General features: G+C 48.3%; 2 protein-coding genes and 1 long non-coding RNA gene across 3 annotated transcripts; all 3 read right to left on the bottom strand.

Moving 5' to 3' along the window:
- Positions 1-646: 646 nt before the first annotated feature.
- LOC140282334 (uncharacterized) lies at positions 647-11,765 on the bottom strand. The gene is made up of 5 exons (XM_072376913.1): positions 10,114-11,765; positions 10,048-10,055; positions 7,094-7,184; positions 4,891-4,941; positions 647-4,806 (listed from the first exon to the last, which is right to left on the bottom strand). The coding sequence occupies exons 1-5, from the start codon at positions 11,692-11,694 to the stop codon at positions 2,896-2,898; spliced, it is 3,642 nt and encodes a 1,213-aa protein (XP_072233014.1). The 5' UTR covers positions 11,695-11,765; the 3' UTR covers positions 647-2,895.
- Positions 11,766-12,463: 698 nt separating this feature from the next.
- LOC140281394 (uncharacterized) lies at positions 12,464-13,386 on the bottom strand. Its single transcript, XR_011909741.1, has 3 exons — positions 13,320-13,386; positions 13,144-13,203; positions 12,464-12,542 (listed from the first exon to the last, which is right to left on the bottom strand). It is a non-coding gene; the product is annotated as an uncharacterized lncRNA (long non-coding RNA).
- Positions 13,387-14,976: 1,590 nt separating this feature from the next.
- rnf175 (ring finger protein 175) lies at positions 14,977-25,871 on the bottom strand. The gene is made up of 9 exons (XM_072376729.1): positions 25,752-25,871; positions 25,362-25,399; positions 25,076-25,217; positions 24,235-24,389; positions 19,492-19,599; positions 18,138-18,258; positions 17,802-17,935; positions 17,528-17,629; positions 14,977-15,668 (listed from the first exon to the last, which is right to left on the bottom strand). The coding sequence occupies exons 1-9, from the start codon at positions 25,770-25,772 to the stop codon at positions 15,548-15,550; spliced, it is 942 nt and encodes a 313-aa protein (XP_072232830.1). The 5' UTR covers positions 25,773-25,871; the 3' UTR covers positions 14,977-15,547.
- Positions 25,872-26,293: the final 422 nt, after the last annotated feature.

Raw genomic sequence — 26,293 nt, forward strand, 5'->3', positions numbered from 1 at the left:
GGGTGTCCTTCTGTGCGATTGTGTTTCGACCTTAAAGGAATTAACATTAATGAACACATTTCTACTTTGTTTTAGCCTTAATACTGACTTTGTTAGTAAATCCACCGCATTTCTGTTGCCATTTTTCACATTTCTCACAATGACCTACCAAGCGCTACCAGAACAGCACTATCTTCAAGAGACTCTTGAAGACCAGATCTGGAAGATGCTCTTCGGAGAGCATTTCCTATCCACTTACTTCCCTCAATGCCTGAGATCCTCAGTCTCTACACTGTCACCTCTGACAGAGTCTGACTCGTGGTTTTCTTCCACGTAGCTTATTGTTAGCTGTAATGTTATATCCTCATTGGTAAGTCGCTTTGGATAAAAGCGTCTGCTAAATGCAGAATCATAAACAAACCTTTACATTAGAAATTAACAGGAACTTTACTTGTCCGGTCATTTTCCTGCTTTGTACACGCATGTTTCCTGACATTTTGGATGGTTAATGATCTCTCGGCTTAGAACGTTGGTTCTCGATGATAAAAATAAATGATAAAAATCGATATAAAATGTTCAGTACTTTACATTCTAAATATATCTTGGTTGAAGCTATGTTAAAAATAACAATTTAACGGAGAATAATGTTTAAAAAAAGGCTTAAGCCTTTAAAAGTTTTTACAATATAATGTTTATTTTTAAACTTGCACACATTGAAAAGAACAAGCTTTTACGTTACATTACAAGACTTAAAATTCACTTTCAACCAACATTTTAATTCCACAAATCAAGGTTTGTCCTTAGAGCTTCAAAGCCCAAAAGTTCGTGCAATCTCTGCCTCACTGTGGGTGCTTCTCCCGTTACGAAGGGTAAAAACATGTCTGGTAACCCTGAAGATGCTGCATAGACAGAAAACAATGTATCCATAAAGTGTTATTCTCAAAATGTTTTACGTTTGACTGTGCATCTCTTGTCTGAGCCACACTGTACTTGATCAGCTGGTAAGCATCAGACTCTACACAGGGAAATGTTTGGGCAGAGCTCGGTTAAACCATGAGTGACTGTCCCTGTACGCTTAGCGCCTGAACCGGTCCCTGGATTACATCACATTTGCTCCTCAGTCCGTACTGAACTTGGCAAAAAGGCGTTCTCCTGTAACCTGGAACTGAAGCTGTCCAGTTTTATTTCATTAGAGGACTTCAAATTACTTGTAGGAAGGCTGGTGAGACAGTCAGTGGGGGTCTGCACATGTTCTGTACTTAACTAGTTCCTTTTTTCTTTAATTTTATTATTATTAATTATCATATGTTCCTGTTTCTGTCTCTTGTACCTTCAGTTAATCTGTAACTTTGTGTTTTGCTGCTGCCTAAAACAGGTCTCTCTTGCAAATGAGACCCTGGGTCTCAATGAGATTTTACCTGTATAAATAAAGGTTAATAAAATAAAAAAAAAAACTTAGGCACAACAGTAAAGTAGTTTAGATACTTAGGCTCTCTGGTACAAGTCTATTTCTAACCCTCTTCTTGTCAGGCTTCTTTTAAATGACAGCCACTTAACCATTTAACTGAATCATTCAGGTTGTCAGCATTCACAGGAACTGCTTTTTAATGCTGTCGCGAAAGGAGATAAAATATATCAAAGAGAAACAATAGTAAAAAAAACATCTGTGGTATTCCACAACAGACAGAAAAAACTTACTGGACTGAGGGGCTGAAAACATAACAGTGAAGTTTAAATCCAAAAACAGCTTCTTCAATGAGAAAACAAGGGTTTCGCTGACTGGTTTCAGGGGCTGGATAGTGTAGTGGTGTGAATGCCACCTTCCATGTAGGAGATCTGGGTTCAAATCCCCTGCACGAAAGGTACTACTACCTCCAGTAGGGGTCCTTAGGCAAGACCCTTACCCTACCTGCCTATCTGTAAGTATAGGCAGGTAGGGTATTTGGATAAAAGCGTCTGCTAAATGCATAAAACATTTCCTGACTGAGGGGCTGAAAACATAACAGTGAAGTTTAAATCCAAAAATGAGAGATGAGAAATGAGAAAACACCTGTTTCACAAGGGTTTCACTGACTGGTTTCGTGTGGAAGATCTGAGTTCAAATCCCCTGCATGAAAGGTACTGTCTCCAGTAGGGGTCCTTAGGCAAGACCCTTACCCTACCTGCCTATCTGTAAGTATAGGCAGGTAAGGTATTTGGATAAAAGCGTCTGCTAAATGCATAAAACATTTCCTGACTGAGGGGCTGAAAACATAACAGTGAAGTTTAAATCCAAAAACAGCTTCTTCAATGAGAAAACACCTGTTTCACAAGGGTTTCACTGACTGGTTTCGTGTGGAAGATCTGAGTTCAAATCCCCTGAATGAAAGGTACTGTCTCCAGTAGGGGTCCTTAGGCAAGACCCTTACCCTACCTGCCTATCTGTAAGTATAGGCAGGTAAGGTATTTGGATAAAAGCGTCTGCTAAATGCATAAAACATTTCCTGACTGAGGGGCTGAAAACATAACAGTGAAGTTTAAATCCAAAAACAGCTTCTTCAATGAGAAAACACCTGTTTCACAAGGGTTTCACTGACTGGTTTCGTGTGGAAGATCTGAGTTCAAATCCCCTGAATGAAAGGTACTGTCTCCAGTAGGGGTCCTTAGGCAAGACCCTTACCCTACCTGCCTATCTGTAAGCGTCTGCTAAATGCATAAACATAACATAACATAACATGACTGAAGCTAACAAAAAAATCAAAGGCTTTGGGATCCAGTTCATAAATGACACATTTCAAACTGGGAACCCTTCAACTGGACTCAGAGTCGTATGAAACAGCTTCAGACTGAATATGAAGGGTTTCTGTTTGGTTTAATCATTCTGATCTCACTCCATGAGATGTGCCACCTGTCTGAGAACGGTCTGAACCAAAAAGCCTAATCTTCGTCCATCGGTTCCTCAGAATCTGACGACTCATCTTCAATGATCTGTTCGAGGTATTTGTTTCCCTTTGCTTCCAGGCAAACTCTCTCCAGCAGCGTTGTCCGTCCGTCTTTCTTTAGAGAACTCACAAACCCTTTGAATACATAGAGCAGAGGAAAGCTGTACTCAATCACACTGTGATCTGGCTTCGGAAAGCCGAAGAAAAAGCCACCAGAGTGCAAACCGAAAACCTGGCCGTGAGCATCGAACACCGGGGAGCCTGAGGAGCCGTGATACATGAAAGTGTTGTAGGTCACAACAACATCTGCCAACTGGTCCGTTTTGATCTCTTGCTTGACCGAGTAGGTCGTAAATAAATAATCCTGGTAGTCCTCTAAATTCCGGTCGACAGCCTGCTGCCTCTCATTATTTTTGATAACACATGTGGTATCCATTTTCATCACCTCACCCGCTGGGTGACCAATAATACAGGCCCCCCCGTCCACAGGCACGGGACCAAACTTCTTCAGGAGCCCTGGTGGTACATTAAATGGCTCATTTTGGGTCTTAGGGATGAGCTCGAGCAGGACATAATCTGGTTGATGACTGCCAACAGGCGCTGCGATGGACTGCTGGTTTGCCCTGGCGTCACGCTGCCTCTCGCCTGATGGAAACTGGGACAGACTCCAGCCCTGTCGTGACCCTGAATTAGATGAAGCTATTGTAGAAAATGGATGGATGGAGGGATTGTCAATAAAGACTTTGGCAGCAAACTCTTTCTCTTTCTGTCTATCAACACGATTTTCAAAGTGGAACTCAGCAGTGATTTTAATGTTTTCCCACCACTTTCTTAATCCCTGGTTGGCAAAACGTTCGAATAAGTGAGCATTCGTCAGGATAAAGTTGTCAAACAGCACAAAGCCTGTGCCCTGAACTGAGTCATTTATCCTCAACAGACAAACTGACTCACTGAGCTTCAACAGCTCCCTCACTGTGTGAACTTCACTGAAAGACTGCTGGATCTTTCCAAAGTTCTCCCTGCTCACCGTCAGTGCTTTCTTAAAGGACTGACCAGGAAACCTGCTCTCCATCCATCCTTTCAGGCCTTGAAACTGCCCACGAAGAAGGTCGTAGATCTCCTGAATGTTGACTTTGGTGTTTGTCTGTGAAAAAGCTTCTTTTACACCGATACCCTTCTCCTGTGCTTGCTCTAGGACTGATATTGTTTCACTCTGGCTTTGTGAACTAGTCGATGCACACTGGGTTGTCTGCTGTTCCTGTTTTACATGACTGGCCGGTTGTTTTGTGCCTTTTGTTTTGAATCTTGGTTCCTTGGGAAGTTGTATCCTGAAATACCTTTTGTCCATCTTTCTACTGACATATGCTGTGCACTTGATGATGTCGTTATTGTCGTTATCGCACAAAGTGAAGTCGCTGAGACCATCCACAAAGCGACCATCTTGTTTCAGAGCCTGCTCCACAGTCATTCTCGGAGTCTTCCTTCCATAAACACAGAAATACCTAAACTCTTCACGAATATCTGTGCATCTAAAGATCTGCTTCACTTTGGATTTACTGTCTTTCCCGGGCTCCTTTTCGATATAGAATCGACAGTAATGTTCTTTCTCTTGGACTTGGTCGCTTGTTGGGTTTTGGGCCTCTATAACCCTTTTTAATGAACGTACGATCAGACATTTATCTTCTTCAAGACAAGAACAAGGGAAATGTGTTGCAAGAAGGGACGCATTAGCCCCTTCATCCAACATAATGATAATTTTCTCGTCTGCAGCCTTTATCTTTTGGGTGAATTCATCTGCTAGATGGGATTTTATGGCCTGCAGCAATGTTTGCGGTTGATGACAGTTGACGGTGTATTTCTGGTTCTCTGAACCGAATTTCACTTTGAAGGAATGTTCATGTTTGCCCTGCAGGACACCATAGGAGAAATTAAAGTTAGAGTACAGTAAAACTACAGCTTATGCAACATTTACATTGGAGACTACACTCACCAATGAAACACCATCCTTTGTGGCCTCCTCCTTCACTCTCTTTTGAGCCTTCTGCACAGTAGAGAGAAATTTAGAGTCTAGATTTTGAGAAAACTGCCTGTTCAAAACAAAAATTCACACGCTCTAATATTCTTTTGGACCGCCTTCAGCTCTGATGACACCTCGCATTCGCTGTGGCATCGTTTCCATAACATTCTACAATGTCCCAACATTTATTGCCAAGATCTTGCAGTGATGATGGGAGAGACGGAGTCTCAAATGGGTTAAGGTCTGGACTCTGTGGGAGCCAATCCATGTGTGAAAATGATGTCTCGTGCTCCCTGAACCACATTGTCATCTTGGAATATACCTGAGCCATCAGGGATTATCAGCCATTTGGGCTCATAACGCTGCTGAACCTCGACCTGACCGACTGCAGCAGCCCCAGATCATAGCACTGCCCCCACAGGCCTGTAGGGGGCATCTCTCTTCTTACCCTAATGCGCCTATCCCTCTGGAACAGGGATGTCACGATTACCCGTTTTCACGATTAATTGCAATGTTAAACTTTACGATTAGTTAATCGTAACATTTCTTTAATACCGTCAATTTCCAGAAAAGATTATGCTGGAACCATATTGGTACATCAGCGCAACTCGCCGGAACGAAAACAAAGTTACACAACAACCGCTTGTGTTGCTTTGGTTTCGGTCCGGCGAGTTGCAGACGGAGGCGTTCCTGTCCCACAGGAGGTAAAGCATGGAAGAGGAACAGCTCGTCCCTCCGAAAAAACGCTTAAAGTCAGTCGTGTGGGGTTTTTTTGGCCACCAAGACATCCGCCTTTTTTCTTACCCTGATCACTCTGGAACAGGGTAAATCTGGACTTAGACCATATGACCTTCACCCATTGCTCCAGAGTCCAATCTTCATGCTCCTTTATGCAACTTGAAGCCTTTTTGTCCGATTAGCCTCACTGATAGGTGGTTTTCTTAAGCCTCCACAGCTGTTTAATCCCAATCCCTTGAGTTCCCTTTGCATTGTGTGTGTGGAAATGTTCTTACTTTCTCTATTAAACACAGCCATGAATTCTGCTGTTGTTTTTTTATGTTTTCATTTCACCAAACGTTTAAGTGATCAACGATCATGATTAATGAAAATTTTTACCGACCACATTTCCTGATGGTTCCCTTCTATCTCTTCTATCTATATGCGTTGGACAGGTCTTAACCCAATCTCCTTTGATGCTTTCTTTGCTTGATGAATAACAATAATTTGAACAGATGAACATCGTTTCCACGTGCATTTGGCATACGCTAAGCGACTTACAGGTAGGCAGGTAGGTCTTGCCTAAGGACCCCTACTGGAGGTAGTTCAAATCCCCTGTCATACAGAAAGTCAAGCAGCAAACATGTAAGACAGTAAACCTAATGACTGTTCGTAATACTGGGCGTTGGACAGGGTGCCTCGAAAAATGTAGTATACCTGCTTTTTCAGGTACCACGACACCAATGGTGAAAACCCTGCAGGTCCAAAGAAAAACTACACTAAAGTAAGCCGAGATGGAAGTGTTCTGACATCCCAAACCCAGGATGTGATGAGCTAGGAGAGGAAACAGGCTGGTAGCTGAGATGACTAAACCCAAGGAAAGGCCAACTGTGTGTGACCTTAAAGCAGGGATGTCAAACTCCGGTCCTCGAGGGCCGCTGTCCTGCAGGTTTTAGATGTTTCCCTGCTTCAACGCTTCCAATTGCACCATTTACAGAGTCTTCCAACACCGCCAAAGCAGTTTTTAATGGTATGCACTGCAACACTGTGCGCGTGCTTTTATATCCACTCTGTAATCGCAGACACATTTGTGCGTTAATTGTTCATGTGTCTCAGATGTGTGCATCGCTCAGTCTGAGGACGAACTGTGTTCACATCTATTTATCATAACAGTTTCCCAACATCACCTCTAAGTGAATCAGCAGCTGTAGAAAAGTGCTTACGACAGCCCTGAAGATGGCGTGAGGCACCGCACATTTCCACGGTCATTTCACTCTTGATAAATCTGATTATTGATGTGAAAAATGCGTACGCCACTGATCTTTACCTGACTGAGCAGCATTTCAGTTGCTGAAGACACAAAGACTCAAACAACAACCGAAGACAGCTGTATTTCCTCAACTCTTTGTTATGAAACCTCCATTTTAGTGTGTTTCACCGTAGAGAAAAAAACCTAAACTGTTCCATCATTTTTAGGAATCACTACACTTTTGCTTACCACGGGGCTGGTGTTTCCTTCTGCCATGTTTCCAGATGTTTGCAGATGTATTCTGAAAAGAAATGATCACGTTTCAATGGCAGATAGTCTCGGCTCTTCATTAAACATTAAAACTGAGTCAGTTAAATGGACTTGTACTTGTATAGCGCTTTTCTAGTCTAACTGACCACTCAAAGCGCTTCAGTTCAGCAGTTCTTGGTTGTAGTGATGAGTCGTCTTTATTTAACCTGAAGAAGTTCTAACAAGGATCTAATCTTAACCGGGATTCAGTTTTAGGAACATTTCTTTTTAAAACTCTTCAAGATAGTTGCCTAAAGAAAAAGATACAGGGAGTGGTACTGGAAGAGCTTAACTATTCACAGACTACACTAAAACTGTCCCAACATGCATCTCAACATAATCCAAAGCAAAATATTCAAAAGAACAGAAACTCTTATTCATTTCAAACAGTCCTCACTGACTTCTGCTGAAAATCAAAAGAAAATCGACCCAAATACGTTCAGACAATAATAATAATCATACATTTTATCTGAAAAACCCATTACATCGTAAAAAAAACGCATAAAGCACAGAATGTTTCAATTACTTTAAGACTTGGGTTTTTCCTCCTTTATTCTATCCGTTTCAAACAAAGTCATGATAATCAGTAAATCAAATGGAGCTCATTTCCCCATAAGTAATTATAGCATAATGATAAGAACGTTATGTACAAGTAAATAAAGGCTTACCTCGGCTTCAGATGGTCAGCTCTGTACAATCATTCAGAGGGTGTGACAGTGCTCTTTACTCTCAGGCACGTCTCCCTGCTAATAAATCATTTCCGTTAGACTTTGCGCTCTTTGCTTTATAAGCTGATGCAACAATGAGATGGTATTGCGCAAACATTTTTATTGAGCAAGAATCCAACACGTAGAGTCAAGAATGGCAAAGAAAGTTGTTTTCTCAGCTAAAGGTCCTGTAGAGCATTTCAGCATCACAGCTTGAACAAATTCCCGGAAACAGCCACGATCTGGTGAGTTTAGAGACTCCATGGATGTAACTAACTGCACGACATCTCAAACCACGTGATCTGTTTCCTGGAATGACCGTCTTAAGTTTCGATTCGCGGGAAAAGGAATGTGACGCTATAGCACAGCTCTGCGTGGGTGAAAAGGACTCATGAAACACACAAAATACTTGAATTGTTGCCAAACATTATTTGGAGGGAAAAAAAAACACATTTCAAACTGCTCCTCTTTGAAGAAGGCAAAAAGTGTAATTTATTGATTTAGAACAACAGAACTGGAGCTAAAAGCTTCATGGTGCCCAGATGTGTTATTTAGCCTGGATATATATCTTTGAAAGGCAGGAAATGACTGAAATCTGATGCAACTTTTCTTCTGGACTGGTCAGAAAAACGTATTGTTGACACTGTGGATGCAGCTCATGTTGTAGCTCTAACTTTTACACTTTTTCGAACTCTGTCTGGTTTGTGTGAACCTATGAAGAGCAGCAGGTAAACAAGGAGGTCTTTTTTTTCTTAAACCCACCCGTGAAAAGGGCCACAGTGTTAAATATATCTCCTTCAATGGTTGTGCTAAAAACTGTGCTAATTCTGTAAAGTAAAGTGTTTTTTCACTTGATTTTCAGTTGAAAATGAAAGAAGTCATGAATACACAACAGAGCCGATGAAGACTTTTCTTTTTCAGCTTTTAATGGGAAGTCAGCTGGATTAACACAAACTTACACTTTACCTTTTTTTACAGAAAGATGCACAAAGATTGAACTTTGGAGCATGAAAAGATAACCTAAGTACATTCAGACGCGGTCTTAGCATTAAGGCAAAGGTAGGCAATTGCCTGGGGCCCCCCACCAGCTGCCCCTTCCCCATTAAGCAGTGCTTGGGGCCTCCAACCATTGTGTTTGTAAATTGTAATTGTGTATATTTAAATGGAAAACAAAGACAAAAAACAGACAAACAAAAAAAATGAAAATCCCCCAATCGTATTACCCCCCTTCGTGTTATAAGTGACTATAATATAAACGTCAGCGCGAAAGTCGGAAATGAAGTGGAAGTGACGGTTTACCACATAACCCATGGTCAAGGACCCAAATACATCAGTGACCTCCTGACCCACTATGAACCTCCCAGACCCCTCAGGTCATCTGGATCCGGTTCTTTATCAGTTCCCAGAGTCAGAACCAGACCTGGAGAAGCTGCATTCAGCTTCTATGCTCCACATGTCTGGAACCAACTCCCAGAAAGCCTCAGATCAGCTGAAACACTCAGTATTTAAGTCCAGGTTGAAGAAACATCTATTTTCAGCTGCATTTGAATAAGCTTGAGTTTCAAAACGGAATCATGTTTTAACTCCTGATTTTATCTTTAATGTATATAATTTTGTCTGATTTTATCTATTGTTCTTATTTCTTTCTTTTGTTTAAATTTTAAATCATGCTTTTTATTTCTTCTGTTTTAATGTCTCTGTGAAGCACTTTGAATTGTGTTGTTCAAACAAACTTGCCTTGGAACACCTGAATTGAATTATTTAGATAGGTGAGAGAATACTTTTGTCAGTATAGTTTATCTTAGTAAATGTCATCTTAGGTCCATACATAATAATGATAATTAGTTTTTAAATGTACAGTTTTCAAAAGACCCCTTCAGATGCCACATGTGATGCTGTGACAAAGTATTCTGAACCAGAATACCACCATGAAATCTCTTTTAGATGTATATGCTTGTGCATCAGAACTAGAAAAGCAACCGCAGTTCACCATAAAAACTAAACTAAACCTAAAGCATGTTGGCAAGAAGTTAACGTAAAATAATAGGCTAGATTTAGCCAATTTAAAATCAAATAGAAGGAGTTTATCAGAAGTTTATTCAGAGCCTGAACCTAACCTTACGAATCATTAAAATGTGCGATGCCCACTCAGACTCCTAAAGGGTTAAAGTGAAGCAGCACTGGACCGTTACCGGATCTGAAAGCTTATCTGACCTCCATCGGCTCTTCAGGATCTGTACGAACAGCCTGGAGAATCTTTTTAAGGTGCAGATTTTTCTTCCCCTCATCCTCAACTCTTCCCAACAGCTGCTCGTTTCCACTTTCCTTCAGATTTGACACGAATCTTTCAAATATGGTGAGCAGAGGTTGGGCGTACTCAATCACACTCTCTCGTTTTGGACACTCATAGCAGAATCCTGCGGTGTGTAGCCCAAAAACTTGGCCACGAGCGTCGAACACTGGCGAGCCGGAGGCACCGTGATACATGAAAGTGTTGTAGGTCACCACTTTCTCTGCTTTAGATCCACCCATGATTATGCTTTCAATGCCTCGCTTCTTTAAAGTCTCAATGATTGGGTGGAGAATGAACAAAGTGTGTTTGTATGAAGCTAAATGGTCGTCAACAGCCTTCGCCCTGTTGTGTGCCTCAATGATACAGGTGGGATCCATTTTTTTCACTTCTCCTGCTGGGTGGCCTATAATACAGGCCTCTCCATTCTTAGGCAGTGGACCAAAGCTCTTCAGCAGTCCTGCTGGAACCTTGATGTTCTCTGCCTTGGTTTGGCTGGGTTTCTGGCCCTCGGGTTTGAGCTCTAGAATAGCGTAATCTAGCTCACGATCAATGTCAACCAATGTGTTCTCAGCAGTGAAGTAAGAGAAATTCATGCTTGGCTCTGGATCCTCGTAGTCAAACAGAGCCGACACTTCGACGGGTTCCTGCAGCTTTTTGCCTTCAACACAACCTTCAAATAAATGTGCGTTGGTCAGGATAAAATGATCAAACAGCACGAAGCCTGTTCCCTGACAAACATCCTTAACAATGATTTTGCACACCGACTTGCCCATTTTTAGCAGCTTCTTAATTCTGTGAACTTCGCTAAAAGACTGCTGGATCTTTCCAAAGTTCTCCTTCCTCAGATTCAGAGCTCTCCGGTAAGAATTCTCAGGAAACCTGTTCTCCATCAGTTCTTTCAGACCTGGAAACTGCTGGCGCAGACGTTCGTAAATCTCCTCATTACCAGCGCCGCCGCCCTGCTGTTCTATGGCTCTTTTGATGGTCATTCCTCTCTCGTGCGCCACATCTGTGATGGCGCTCGTTGGCCTGTCACCACCTTCCGATTCTTTCAGAGGGAGACATATCTTGAACGCTTTCTGGTGGAGGTTGTCAATAATCTGTGAGCATTCAGTAACGCGGTTCGGATTCTCGTTATCGGACAGGGTGAAGTCACCGAGGTTGTCACTGAAGCGACCGTCTCTTCTCACAGCCTCCTCCACCGTCATCCCTTTAGCCCCGTAAACGCAGAGATACTTGAATTTTTTCACCAGTTTGCTCCTGAAAAGCTTCTTTGTTTTGGTGTGGTCCCCTCCTACTTTATCAATGAAGAAGACAGAATAATCGTCTTCTTTGGCGCCTTTTTCTTCCTCGTGAACTTGCTCAACCTTTTCTGAGTTACACAAAATGGTCAGAGACTCTCCGTCACCAATACAGCAACAAGGGAAGTGTGTTGGAACTATATATTCCTGATCCTTTGTACCAAGCTGAATGATGATGTTTTCATCAGCACACTTTATCATCTCAGACTTCTTCAGATTCGACTTTATCGACTCCAGCACCGTGCCGGACTGATTACAGTCAATGGTGTACTCTTTGCGGTCGGTGGGACTGAACTTCACCGTGAAGCGATGAGAATGTCCTTCCTGTGGGAAGTCAGGATGAAAGGATTAAAATTAGATTCCCAAGTGGAAAGAAAAAGAAGTGAGTCAGATTCAACTCACCGGAGAATCGCCGTCATTCTCCTCCTTCACCCTCAGTGGTGTCTGCAAAAAAGAGAACGGTGGTCAAAGATTTTACTCCTGGGTGAATATGACCTCAGGGTTTGAACGAGGATTCACGCAGTTTGCAAACCGTCTGTCTTGGACACTTTGCGGTAAGACGTATTACATCACTTCCTGTTACCTTCTTTGTGTCTTGACTATTAAAAATCACTAAATTTCTTCCTAAAAGTTACACATTTTTGCTCCGTTAACTCCATCACGTACTTGTTGTATTCTAACTCTCTGTCCTGCAGATCTTTGGTGTTTATTTGCACTTTTTAGCCGTGTGTCTGGTTCTTTAGCTTAGCATGGCTGTAACAAATGTAGCCTTTTTGTAGGTGTAGTTATCTGAATTGGAAGCTCGGCTCTTCACCGTTGAAAACCACCCGATAGCGAGCGAGGTCCCGTTAGTCGGTACAGCGCCACCTAGTGTAGCTAACCCCGTTAGCCGCCCCTTAGCAGAGCGCGAGCAGCTGGCTGGGTGACGGTCAGGAAGAGAAGGCACAGGTCTAAAGTCAAACTTGGTGCATGCAGCTGTGTCAGATTCAACTCACGAGACATTCGCCACCGTTCTTCTCCTTCACCCTCAGTGGTGTCCGTGTCGCAGTCTGCAAAAAACAAGAAGCAGTGATTTTACTGTGAATCTCCAACAAAGATTTTACTCCTGGGTGAATATGACCTCAGGGTTTGAACGAGGATTCATGCAGTTTGCAAACCGTCTGTCTTGGACACTTTGCGGTAAGACGTATTACATCACTTCCTGTTACCTTCTTTGTGTCTTGACTATTAAAAATCACTCAGTTTCTTCCTAAAAGTTACACATTTTTGCTCCGTTAACTCCATCACGTACTTGTTGTATTCTAACTCTCAGTCCTGCAGATCTTTGGTGTTTATTTGCACTTTTTAGCCGTGTGTCTGGTTCTTTAGCTTAGCATGGCTGTAACAAATGTAGCCTTTTTGTAGGTGTAGTTATCTGAATTGGAAGCTCGGCTCTTCACCGTTGAAAACCACCCGATAGCGAGCCAAGTCCCGTTAGCGCCACCTGGTGTAGTTAACCCCGTTAGCCGCCCTTCAGCAGAACCTGAGCGCCGGGACCCCAGAGTGGCTGGGTGACGGTCAGGAAGAGCAATCATAGTCCTAAAGTCACCATCAGCCTGTTCACTTTTCAAACACCTGTTGAGCACAAAGCTCTGGTATTTGGGAACTCACCTGAGAGCCTGAAATCCTCCTCGACTTTGTTGTCGGTGGGCTTTTAACGCCAGGAGAGTCCTAATAAGAGGATACATACAACTCAGCTGGGGAAGAAGCCCACGCAATTTACAAAAGCTAAGATGAGTTTTAAGCAATGATGACAGAAAACTGCTAGAAACCAAGCTGTTACTTACATTTTCTTTCGCAAAAAAGTTCCTGATATCTTGCAATTTCTCCCGTGTCCTTTTCCTTTTGGGAAACATTTTCACCTGCCAGGACCGACATGAAGTTTGGAGAACAATTGGTTTAGGCTTTGTTGAGGAATACCAAATACTGAGGCTTTTTGACTCCTATATGATAAGTTAAAGTGTGAACTCCTCTCTTTAAACTGCTGCATCTATTTCCTGTTTTCTGTTCCCGCTCAACACTTTAGTTCAGTTCTGTGGAGCGGAGCGTCAAATTAAAGGCTTTTATAACAGTTTGCGTTTTGTAGAAATTTATTTGGCAAGAGCTCACAAAAACACTGCATCACAGCTCTGAGATTATCCACATTTTACCTGTATAAATAAAGGTTAATAATAAAAAAAAAATACATGTATGTACAGTAGCCGTGTTCTACAATAAAAATGTAAAAAAAGCGCACTTTTTGAAGATTATACATACAGTTTACCTTTGGCACCGACCTAGGTGATCTGCTGATTTGTGGACACAGACACACCCACTTCTATATAAGTCTGTTATAAGCGCTCTTTCATGACTCACCAGGTTTTCCTGTCTGAAAAGTCACTTCCAACTTCAAAACAAGTGGTGAGAAATGAGGAAATGATCCAGAAGTGGAAAAACAGAGCTGAATCTGACGGATTCAAAGGATCCCGCTTGCGGATAAAACACAGCCGGTTCTGCTGTCGGTCCGTCTTCGGTCCTCTGCTGATCAAGACTGCGTCAGCAGAGGTTAGAGGAGGCTCAAATAATGGCGCACTTCAGTTGGGACCAATCGGTGAGCAGAACGTCATACTGGTCATGTTGCATTCAGGGCAACTGGGAACTTTGAGCTTTGAGAGAAAAAACACCATAACTGCATCGTTTTTTTCAGTTCTGTGCCTCTTCTAAGCCCCTCCTCTCACTAGTACTTTCGCAAATAAAAAAAGAGAACACTAAACATTTAATTATTGGCTTTATTTTAATAGAAACTCCTAGAACTAGAACTGTGCAAGTCAATAAATTAAACTACCACAAAGACAGGCTTTTCTAATGGTAGCTAATTGCTATGTAGCTTCAATTTTTTTTTTTTCCAGAGCTACTTTTGTGGAGAGTGACGGGGGCTGGTGTTGCTCGCTTTAAGCAGTTAATGTGGCTTTTTTCATGGGTATATAAGTCATTAGCTGCTGTTCTCTGAACTCCTTATGCAGCTCCGGGTGCACGTTGGAAGTGTTTCCACCCAGCGGTGCTTCGGTGTTAATGACGTCACTGTTTCACTGTTTTAAAGCCAAAGTACTTTGGGTTTATCTGGTGTTGAAGGTCGCAGCAGCTGCCATTGTCTCCCGGCTCCTGTCCTGTCCCGGCTTACCTGCTTGCTCCGGCTTGCTTACCTCGACTCATCCAAGCGCACTATAGTACGGTTTTAAATGCCTTAGTATACCGAACAAGCCTATGATCACAGGACTGGTGTAAAAACATCTTTTCTCATCCATTGCTGGTTCTTTTAAATAACTAAAGGGTCTTTTTTAAGTTTGCTAAAGCAATAACATATGCAACACCATGAGAATATAAAGCAAAAACAATCGAGTACAATGACAAACTGCTTCACTGAACTGTTGGCATCACTACACCCGACCACCACTGAAACATCGATAAGGTTTTATAAATATTTATTAAAGTCATCACCAGCACCCGTCCTGGTAAGGAAACTGACAAACTCAAACTGCCGAATGTTTTGAGGGCGATTCAGTTGTAATACGTTGACTTTTACCGTCAATAAATGTTAAATAAGCTGCACAATGGACATCATATAAAATACAACAAAAGACATTTCAAATTAAGCTTTTGTAACAAAGCTAAATTAAATATAAAACAGCGACTTAGACAAAACTGTCTCTTTCTGTGATCAATGTGCAAAGAGTTGCAGTGTTAGAAAAAACAGGAACTTGTGAGTGGCGTCGAATAGTCCAGCGGGCAGGAGTGTGCAAATGAAACCTCATTTCTATGTCATGCTACAAAGGAAAGCGGCATTTTGTCTTAAGCAAAAAGGCATGCATGGGACGCGACTTTCAAATACTGGATCTGTGCTTAAAGTTTTTGGAGATCGTAGGATCCCAGGACCGTGTGGGATCACGAGCGTTCAGTCCATGAGCTCGAAGAGCAGAATTAAACAGGTCCACAAACTGTAATTCATCTGTAATTCACAGCGGTGTTCCTCAGGGATCTACTCGAGGCCCAGGGAGAAGTTTATTCCGTGAACGATACCAATGATGATGGGCTGCCAGGCTACCAAATATCTGAGCCAGTCGAGCAGCTGTCCGTACAAAACGTGAGTCTTCTCCCAGCTGGACAGAGATGAAGGAATTAAGGAGGCTTCCGAGTAATAATCAGGAAAAAAAAACACTTTCTCGGCACAGTAAAGTCTCGCAGGTACAAAACTAAAAAGGATGCCAATCTGCATCCCTGCTGGTTTTGCAGTGGCAGTGTGGGACACATTGGGAGGCCAGTGATGCTGTAGGAAGATCACCACTTATTGGGCATTTTTAGTCAAACGAAATCCAGATTTTCCTTAATTTTGTTCTGTTCGGTCTAAATGACGGGAAACTTTAAATTTTAAATCAGTTTCATTTGATCATCTGTTGATCATATTCGTTAAGATGTGAGGAGGTCAGATGTAAATGTGTCCCATTATCATCAACATACTGGGTTAAACTGATTTTGAAAACCAAATAACTCTCCAGAGTGTTGGACATGTACGGAATCACATGAGGGCCACAAAAAAAAAAAAAAAAAATCCGTCAAAGAATATGGGAGTCATTTAAAGGGGAACTCCGGTATTTTTAAACCTTATTTCTGGCATGAAATACGTTCATCTACTCACTGAGAACAGTTTGGTGAAAGTCGGCGTCCTTCGGAAGATATCTAGATAACTGGAGATCCATATAACGGAGTGAACGGGGCTTAGAGGATGCAGCCTCTAAATAAGGCATTATCTGTCTTTATTTCACCAATACTTTAAGAAGAATGAATGAATGAACGTGTGCTATAGCTCTGTTAGCTCATAGCTGCTGTTATGTGGCTACTTGCAGCTATAGGAGAGCTAACGGAGGGATTTCTACACAGGCACTCTACTGGGACCACTTCATCCACACGCCCCCCTGCAGCACAGCTCATTCACTCCGGTAAGAACGTCCATCTTACTCAAAGTCGTCGTTCACGTCGTCAAAATCTGATAAATATCCTGCCATGTTGCACAAAACTATCAGCAGCAAACTCTGTGTGAAGTTAGCCGACTGTCACAGAGCACGGAGTGAATAGACTGTGCTGCAGGGGGCGTGTGGATGAAGTGGTCCCAGTAGAGTGCCTGTGTAGAAATCCCTCCGTTAGCTCTCCTATAGCTGCAAGTAGCCACATAACAGCAGTTATGAGCTAACAGAGCTATAGCACACGTTCATTCATTCATTCTTCTTAAAGTATTGGTGAAATAAAGACAGATGATGCCTTATTTAGAGGCTGCATCCTCTAAGCCCCGTTCACTCCGTTATATGGATCTCCAGTGATCTAAATATCTTCTGAAGGACGCCGACTTTCACCAAACTGTTCTCGGTGAGCAGATGAACGTATTTCATGCCAGAAATAAGGTTTAAAAATACCGGAGTTCCCCTTAAGAGGAAACAATGAGAATAAATGTGGAGAAATAAAGAATAACTAAATGTATTAGATGAAATTTTCCCAAAACAGTTATATTGCTTTAGTTTTCCTCATACTTTTAAATATCACATCGAAATGAAATTATTTTGTCTCTTTTTTCTTTACATCTTCCAGAACAAGATGTTCTAATGCCAGATTTTTCATTGTCTGTTTATGTTTGAGTTTCAACACCAAACTTGAACATCTATTCGTCCTTTTCCTCTTATCTGAGGTCAGATCACTGAGGCAACGGGTCCAGGAGGGAAACCCAGCCTCTCTGCACCTGTTTTGGTCACCACTCAGATCCGTGACCATAGGCGAGGTTGGAAATCAAAAGCGTCGCCTTTTGGCTCATCTCCTTCTTCTAAAGTCACTGAACGAAACCCACAAAACTTGAGCTCTACTCTAAAATCTGTGGATTTCTTTAATCCATCAAAGCTTCGTCTATTTAACTGGATTTAAATGGAAAATCTAACACTCCTCATTGTGTTTGGACACAAACAAAAGAGGATACGGGTTGTTCATCATCCTCTTCATGTCGACCTTCTCGTTGCAGTACGGACACGTCTGCTTCTTACCCACAATGCACCAGCCGCGGATGCAGAACTCGTGGAATCTGGAGGGGCGGAGCAAGTTAAGGCTGAAACCAATGGCGGCTCATTCTCTGCAACACAAACTCAAGGCTCCGTGTTTGCATCTTCTGACCTGGATTCACACGCCAGCTTTCTTTACAAAACACTGAACTGGACTTTCAACAAGGTGCTCAACTGTCCTCCGTATCAGGATACATGTGTCCACAGGAGAGCTGGTAGGTGTCCTCTATGAATCCCTCCTCCTCCACGTCCACCAGGATCCTCTGACCGCACACGGCACAGATGTCGTCGGTCAGGCTCCTGCTGGGGATGCCTCCCTTGCTGTAGTACTGAGAACAGCAAAGGAAAAAAGGGGGGACCTCAGGATAATTCATATTTTTACTTCCCATTCCCTGTGCACCCGTTAAAATCTGCAGACTTCAGACTCACGGTTCCAGAAAGAGCATGAAGCCGAAATAGAAGCAGAATAAATTCTGATCTGACAGGTTTGTTTCTTCATAAATCAGCTGACAACCAAAAGTTTTGCTTTACCCCGATTGTCGAAGCCATGTAGTCAGAGCAGATTTCAGCAAAGTCTCTGCCCATGACGCCGTAGTAAAGGCCGTAAAACAGCATGATCACACCGACGTCCATGGAGTCCTCCGCCTTGATCCTGCACAGCGAAACAAAGACTTTTCTGGTTAGAACCACACAAGTTGAGCTTAAAGTATCTCCCGCTGAGTAGTGGCCGGAGGGAAGGAGTTGGGTGGTGAGTTCTGTTTTGTTTGGTTAAAAGTCAGAACAATCGAGAGAAATGAAGCGATGGAGAAGGACAGGAACACCAAACAGCACCGATCCTCACGCTGGACCCCGACCACTGGCTCTGCTCAGGTTGCAACACAACTTTAGCTACGTTTCTGGGAGGATGGATGCGCTCTGCGTGACTCTGAGGGTCATCCAACATCTCTGCTGTGGCCGGGTCTAACATCTGCTGACTAAAACTCAAAGTTTTTAGGCCTTCGAGAGGAAAAGTGGGATCTTTCATCACCTGGTACCGAGATCTGTTACAAAACGTGCTTCTTCTATTAGCAGCTGGTTGATTTGTTCCCTGGAAAGAGGTTTTAAAGGCGAATCCCACTAAAGCCTGATCCTGAGAAGACCATCCGGAGGCAGAGCTGCTGTGGTGACACCTGCTCAACTGCAGAGTCGTTTCATTAGCCATGTGCTGAAAATTAAATAGATCTTCTTTAAAAACCGCAGAGTGGTTTCTTTATGTGTTTCAAATAGATCTTCTTTAAAAACCGCGGTACTAAACAACCGCAGAGTCGTTTCTTTATGCGTTTCAAATAGAGCTTCTTTAAAAACCGTGGTACTAAACAACTGCAGAGTTGTTTCTTTATGCGTTTCAAATAGATCTTCTTTAAAAACAGCGGTACTAAACCTGGATACCGGACATAAAGCGGTGAAGCCGGTTGGCTCCACCTCGGACATTAAAAAATGAAGCTAACGCAGCATCCGGCTGTTATCCTGAGTTTTCTCTGAGCTCTTTTCAGCAGTAAAATCTATTCTGACGTTTATTCTTGTCTGGCTTCTTCTCTCTTTACTTTAGTCGTTATGGCAGAAGAAGGCTTTTATCTGACCTGCATTAAGCAAAACCATGCGTAGCCAACCTGGAAACCTGGAAAGTTTTGACCTGCGGTATCTCAGCCCCCCCCCCAGGGAAACAGAGGTTTGTGTATTCAAAAACAAACCTGAGGCACGTAGTTTTAAGGCTCCAGTAAATCAACCAGGAACAGTGTTCCTGTGAGGGACTGTAGCTCAGTCAGGCTCCACATTTAAACTGCTGAAGGTGTTTTTCTGGAGGAGTCTTAGAACGTCCGATAAGAGTCGAGGCGCCTGAACTCACCTGAAGAAGACGTTGAAGCCGAACATGGTGAACATGATTGCCAGGTAACCCAGAACTCCCACCGCGTAACTCAGCTTGTAGATGAGCAGGAACCACTTGTAGACCATCCTGAGAAATGACCGCAGCGTTAGGCACAGCTTTATGGGGGACAACAAACTCAAAGTGTTGTGTAATGGTCTGGTCTCAGGGTTAGGAGGACTGTAATAGAAACCTGCACATCTGGATTATTCACTCTCATCAGTCTGCTGTCAGATCAGCTGTTCCCAGCCCACCTTTTCTAACCCCATCACCAGAAGAGAAGAAATGCTCCGTGACATAACATTTTGTGGAGTTTCTAACAGTTGTTTCAGTCTTTTACCCCGCAGCCACCAGACGCCGCCCCGCAGCCACCAGACGCCGCCCCGCAGCCACCAGACGCCCCACAGCCACCAGACGCCGCCCCGCAGCCACCAGACGCCGCCCCGCAGACGCCGCCCCGCAGACGCCGCCCCGCAGACGCCGCCCCGCAGACGCCGCCCCGCAGACGCCGCCCCGCAGACGCCGCCCCGCAGACGCCGCCCCACAGCCACCAGACGCCGCCCCGCAGCCATCAGACGCCGCCCCGCAGCCATCAGACGCCGCCCCGCAGCCATCAGACGCCGCCCCGCAGCCATCAGACGCCGCCCCACAGCCGTCAGACGCCGCCATCAGACCCCGCCCCGCAGCCACCAGACGCCGCCCCACAGCCATCAGACGCCGCCCCACAGCCATCAGACGCCGCTCCACAGCCATCAGACGCCGCCCCACAGCCATCAGACGCCGCCCCGCAGCCGTCAGACGCCGCCCCACAGCCATCAGACGCCGCCCCGCAGCCATCAGACGCCGCCCCGCAGCCATCAGACGCCGCCATCAGACCCCGCCCCGCAGCCACCAGACGCCGCCCCGCAGCCACCAGACGCCCCACAGCCACCAGACGCCGCCCCGCAGCCATCAGACGCCGCCCCGCAGCCATCAGACGCCGCCCCACAGCCGTCAGACGCAGCCATCAGACCCCGCCCCGCAGCCACCAGACGCCGCCCCGCAGCCACCAGACGCCCCACAGCCACCAGACGCCGCCCCGCAGCCATCAGACGCCGCCCCACAGCCACCAGACGCCCCACAGCCACCAGACGCCGCCCCGCAGCCACCAGACGCCGCCCCGCAGCCACCAGACGCCGCCCCACAGCCATCAGACGCCGCCCCACAGCCACCAGACGCCCCACAGCCACCAGACGCCGCCCCGCAGCCACCAGACGCCGCCCCGCAGCCACCAGACGCCGCCCCGCAGCCACCAGACGCCCCACAGCCACCAGACGCCGCCCCGCAGCCACCAGACACCGCCCCACAGCCACCAGACGCCGCCCCACAGCCATCAGACGCCGCCCCACAGCCACCAGACGCCGCCCCACAGCCGTCAGACGCCGCCCCACAGCCATCAGACGCCGCCCCACAGCCATCAGACGCCGCCCCGCAGCCGTCAGACGCCGCCCCGCAGCCGTCAGACGCCGCCCCACAGCCGTCAGACGCCGCCCCACAGCCGTCAGACGCCGCCCCGCAGCCATCAGACGCCGCCCCTCAGCCATCAGACGCCGCCCCACAGCCGTCAGACGCCGCCCCACAGCCGTCAGACGCCGCCCCGCAGCCGTCAGACGCCGCCCCACAGCCGTCAGACGCCGCCCCACAGCCATCAGACGCCGCCCCACAGCCATCAGACGCCGCCCCACAGCCGTCAGACGCCGCCCCGCAGCCGTCAGACGCCGCCCCGCAGCCGTCAGACGCCGCCCCACAGCCACCAGACGCCGCCACCAGACGCCGCCCCGCAGCCATCAGACGCCGCCCCACAGCCATCAGACGCCGCCCCGCAGCCATCAGACGCCGCCCCACAGCCATCAGACGCCGCCCCACAGCCATCAGACGCCGCCCCACAGCCATCAGACGCCCCACAGCCATCAGACGCCGCCCCACAGCCATCAGACGCCGCCCCGCAGCCATCAGACGCCGCCATCAGACCCCGCCCCGCAGCCGTCAGACGCCACCCCCGCAGCCATCAGACGCCGCCATCAGACGCCGCCCCACAGCCCTCAGACGACGCCCCGCAGCCCTCAGACGACGCCCCGCAGCCATCAGACGACGCCCCACAGCCATCAGACGCCGCCCCACAGCCCTCAGACGACGCCCCGCAGCCCTCAGACGACGCCCCGCAGCCATCAGACGCCGCCATCAGACCCCGCCCCGCAGCCGTCAGACGCCGCCCCGCAGCCATCAGACGCCGCCCCACAGCCATCAGACGCCGCCCCACAGCCATCAGACGCCGCCCCTCAGCCGTCAGACGCCGCCCCGCAGCCATCAGACGCCGCCCCGCAGCCATCAGACGCCGCCCCTCAGCCGTCAGACGCCGCCCCTCAGCCGTCAGACGCCGCCCCGCAGCCGTCAGACGCCCCACAGTCACCCGACGCTCCACAGCCATCAGACGCCGCCCCACAGCCATCAGACGCCGCCCCACAGCCATCAGACGCCGCCCCACAGCCATCAGACGCCGCCCCACAGCCATCAGACGCCGCTCCACAGCCATCAGACGCCGCCCCACAGCCATCAGACGCCGCCCCACAGCCGTCAGACACGCCGCTCCACAGCCGTCAGACGCCGCCCCGCAGCCGTCAGACGCCGCCCCACAGCCATCAGACGCCGCCCCGCAGCCGTCAGACGCCGCCCCACAGCCATCAGACGCCGCCCCACAGCCCTCAGACGACGCCCCGCAGCCATCAGACGCCGCCATCAGACCCCGCCCCGCAGCCGTCAGACGCCGCCCTGCAGCCATCAGACGCCGCCCTACAGCCATCAGACGCCGCCCCGCAGCCATCAGACGCCGCCCCGCAGCCATCAGACGCCGCCCCACAGCCATCAGACGCCGCCCCACAGCCGTCAGACGCCGCCCCGCAGCCGTCAGACGCCGCCCCGCAGCCGTCAGACGCCGCCCCACAGCCACCAGACGCCGCCACCAGACGCCGCCCCGCAGCCATCAGACGCCGCCCCACAGCCATCAGACGCCGCCCCGCAGCCATCAGACGCCGCCCCACAGCCATCAGACGCCGCCCCACAGCCATCAGACGCCGCCCCACAGCCATCAGACGCCCCACAGCCATCAGACGCCGCCCCACAGCCATCAGACGCCGCCCCGCAGCCATCAGACGCCGCCATCAGACCCCGCCCCGCAGCCGTCAGACGCCACCCCGCAGCCATCAGACGCCGCCATCAGACGCCGCCCCACAGCCCTCAGACGACGCCCCGCAGCCCTCAGACGACGCCCCGCAGCCATCAGACGACGCCCCACAGCCATCAGACGCCGCCCCACAGCCCTCAGACGACGCCCCGCAGCCCTCAGACGACGCCCCGCAGCCATCAGACGCCGCCATCAGACCCCGCCCCGCAGCCGTCAGACGCCGCCCCGCAGCCATCAGACGCCGCCCCACAGCCATCAGACGCCGCCCCACAGCCATCAGACGCCGCCCCTCAGCCGTCAGACGCCGCCCCGCAGCCATCAGACGCCGCCCCGCAGCCATCAGACGCCGCCCCTCAGCCGTCAGACGCCGCCCCTCAGCCGTCAGACGCCGCCCCGCAGCCGTCAGACGCCCCACAGTCACCCGACGCTCCACAGCCATCAGACGCCGCCCCACAGCCATCAGACGCCGCCCCACAGCCATCAGACGCCGCCCCACAGCCATCAGACGCCGCCCCACAGCCATCAGACGCCGCTCCACAGCCATCAGACGCCGCCCCACAGCCATCAGACGCCGCCCCACAGCCGTCAGACACGCCGCTCCACAGCCGTCAGACGCCGCCCCGCAGCCGTCAGACGCCGCCCCACAGCCATCAGACGCCGCCCCGCAGCCGTCAGACGCCGCCCCACAGCCATCAGACGCCGCCCCACAGCCCTCAGACGACGCCCCGCAGCCATCAGACGCCGCCATCAGACCCCGCCCCGCAGCCGTCAGACGCCGCCCCGCAGCCATCAGACGCCGCCCTACAGCCATCAGACGCCGCCCCGCAGCCATCAGACGCCGCCCCACAGCCATCAGACGCCGCCCCACAGCCATCAGACGCCGCCCCACAGCCATCAGACGCCGCCCCTCAGCCATCAGACGCCGCCCCGCAGCCGTCAGACGCCGCCCCGCAGCCGTCAGACGCCCCACAGTCACCCGACGCTCCACAGCCATCAGACGCCGCCCCACAGCCATCAGACGCCGCCCCACAGCCATCAGACGCCGCTCCACAGCCATCAGACGCCCCACAGCCATCAGACGCCCCACAGCCATCAGACGCCGCCCCTCAGCCGTCAGACGCCGCCCCGCAGCCATCAGACGCCGCCATCAGACCCCGCCCCGCAGCCATCAGACGCCGCCCCGCAGCCATCAGACGCCGCCATCAGACCCCGCCCCGCAGCCATCAGACGCCGCCCCACAGCCCTCAGACGACGCCCCACAGCCATCAGACGCCGCTCCACAGCCGTCAGACGCCGCTCCACAGCCGTCAGACGCCGCCCCGCAGCCGTCAGACGCCGCCCCGCAGCCATCAGACGCCGCCATCAGACCCCGCCCCGCAGCCATCAGACGCCGCCCCGCAGCCATCAGACGCCGCCATCAGACCCCGCCCCACAGCCATCAGACGCCGCCCCACAGCCATCAGACGCCGCTCCACAGCCGTCAGACGCCGCCCTGCACCACTCACCTCGGCGTCCTGCAGGACAGAGGCTTCCGGGTGGCTCTGAAGATGATGTAGCTGGTGATGACGGAGAACATCCCCCACATGGACAGAAATCTCCACCAGTACAGTTTGATGGTGAAGTAAAGAGGTACCACCCACATCTGGACAAGAGTCACCAGCTGGAAGGGGAGACGGACAGTTAATTACGCTGAAATGCTCATTTCTTCATTCCCACCCAAGAAAGCTTTGGCTACTAATGACCCGGTTCCAGCTGGAAGTATTACTGGAGCCAGACATAGCCAAAGGGTCCTGAGCGGAGCTTAGCTTGGGTTACGTGGCTCAAGTATCATACGCCATCTTTGACATGAGTTACGGCACGTATGGCAAGAGCCAGAAGAGGCCCAAGACAACTAGAACACATTTTGCTGCACATTTTAACCACTGTTAAGAGCAGGTTTCTCTCAGGAAACTGAAGTCACACAAAGCTCTAAACTGCATTTAGAGGCACCCAGAAAGCCCCTCGCTGACTTGTGATTGGTATAAATTTAGCCTTTTCCAGAACTTTCACAGCAAACTTAAGGAACCTGCCCGGAAAACCTGATCTAAAAGTTAAAAGCCACCTTTTTACCAACGTTAAACATCAACTTTCAACTTAATTGAAAACTTTCCTTGGGGGGAAATAAAGGTAATGATGGGCCGGCCTGATTTAGGCCTGAAATAAACACCCACGGATGTCCGATGTTTGGCTGGAGAAGACTGACCGAGCCTCAGCACTGATGGGAAGAGGAACTACCCACAGATAATGCCTCAGTTTGGATAAACAGAAGGCGTTAGAAGACAGAAACCCTGTGAACCCCCCTCTCACATTGTAGGATCGGTGGTGTCGCTGCTTCCACTGCACCAGGACTATCTGAGCCACCACCAGCGTGGCGATGAGGATCAGCACCATCTCGGCGTGCATGGCCTCGTGCCCCCGGTGCTTCACGTGCAGATGCTCGTGCTGCATCCTGCCAAGAGGAAAGTGGCGCAAACACAACAAGTCACGGATGATATGAGGAAAGAGGACAGAGCGTTGTATCGTGTTGCAATGCACAGCCTAACATTTATTTTAAATTTTAAAGAAGCTGCTTTTAGACATGAAGAAACTGCACCTCCAGTTTTCTCTGTGTGTCATCTTCAGCAGGTCGTCCTGTAATCAGACAGAAATAGCAGCAGCTCAGAGGTTTGTGGGTCTCACTGGACACATAAATGTAGGCTAACACAACTTAGAAGGGTGTAAGACAGCCACGTCCACTGAATTCAGTGAAATAAAGCGTTATGTTAGTGTGATATGGAAAGACATTTCTGATCTACGTTAATACACGGCTGTAGTGCCACGTTGAGGAATCAGGAGCCTCAGCATTGACGGCTGTTTACTGCTGAGCTGAGCCACGAAGCTAGTTAGCCGAGGCACGTTAGCCACGTTAACGGCCGTTTTCACCCATTTAAACGTTGACCGTTTGACAAACGGAACAGCGTTTTTCACAGGTGTAAAAACTCACCTGGGGATGCACACCCACCATCCTCTACTTTCTGCCCTCCTCTGGTGCAGTCGAGCCGGTGACAGGGCAGTTAGCCACCGAGATACCCGTACGGCAACCCAAGAGGGTCACAACTTCCAACGCTCATGGCTGTTAGTTCACTCACTTCAACAGCAGATTTTTATCTTAATTTTTATTTTATTTTCCAATTGTTCAAATGAGTAGAAAGTGCATGTAGCCAAAGAAAAATGCTGTCAGAGCGCGCTGCCTTTTTTGTGTGTGGCTGCTCAAAGTTGAATAAAGCCCTTTTCACATGTCAGTTACACCTTAAAGGGGAACTCCGGTATTTTTAAACCTGGACCTTATTTCTGGCATGAAATACGTTCATTTACTCACCGACAAGTTTGGTGAAAGTTGGCGTCCTTTGGAAGATATTTAGATTCCTCGAGATCCATATAAGGGAGTGAACAGGGATTAGACATGCAGCCTCCTCTAGAGACAAAGTCTCTTATCTAATGCACCTCTTTTGCCTTTTATGGTGTCAACGTACAGAAGTGGCATTG

The sequence above is a fragment of the Leuresthes tenuis genome, unplaced genomic scaffold (assembly GCF_036924035.1).
Source record: "Leuresthes tenuis unplaced genomic scaffold, fLeuTen1.0.hap1 SCAF_22, whole genome shotgun sequence".
NCBI classification, from domain to species: domain Eukaryota; kingdom Metazoa; phylum Chordata; class Actinopteri; order Atheriniformes; family Atherinopsidae; genus Leuresthes; species Leuresthes tenuis.

Coding starts and splice junctions, on each gene's coding strand:
- LOC140282334 (XM_072376913.1), bottom strand. CDS start 11,694: ATGATAAAGTGTGCTGATGAAAACATCATCATTCAGCTTGGTACAAAG. Junction 4,942..7,093: donor TTCCTAAAAATGATGGAACA/GTTTAGGTTTTT, acceptor TCTACTGTGCAG/AAGGCTCAAAAGAGAGTGAA. Junction 4,807..4,890: donor CAAAGGATGGTGTTTCATTG/GTGAGTGTAGTC, acceptor GGTGTCCTGCAG/GGCAAACATGAACATTCCTT.
- rnf175 (XM_072376729.1), bottom strand. CDS start 25,772: ATGGTGGGTGTGCATCCCCAG. Junction 24,390..25,075: donor GACACCACCGATCCTACAAT/GTGAGAGGGGGG, acceptor CTCCCCTTCCAG/CTGGTGACTCTTGTCCAGAT. Junction 17,936..18,137: donor ACATGGCTTCGACAATCGGG/GTAAAGCAAAAC, acceptor TGCTGTTCTCAG/TACTACAGCAAGGGAGGCAT.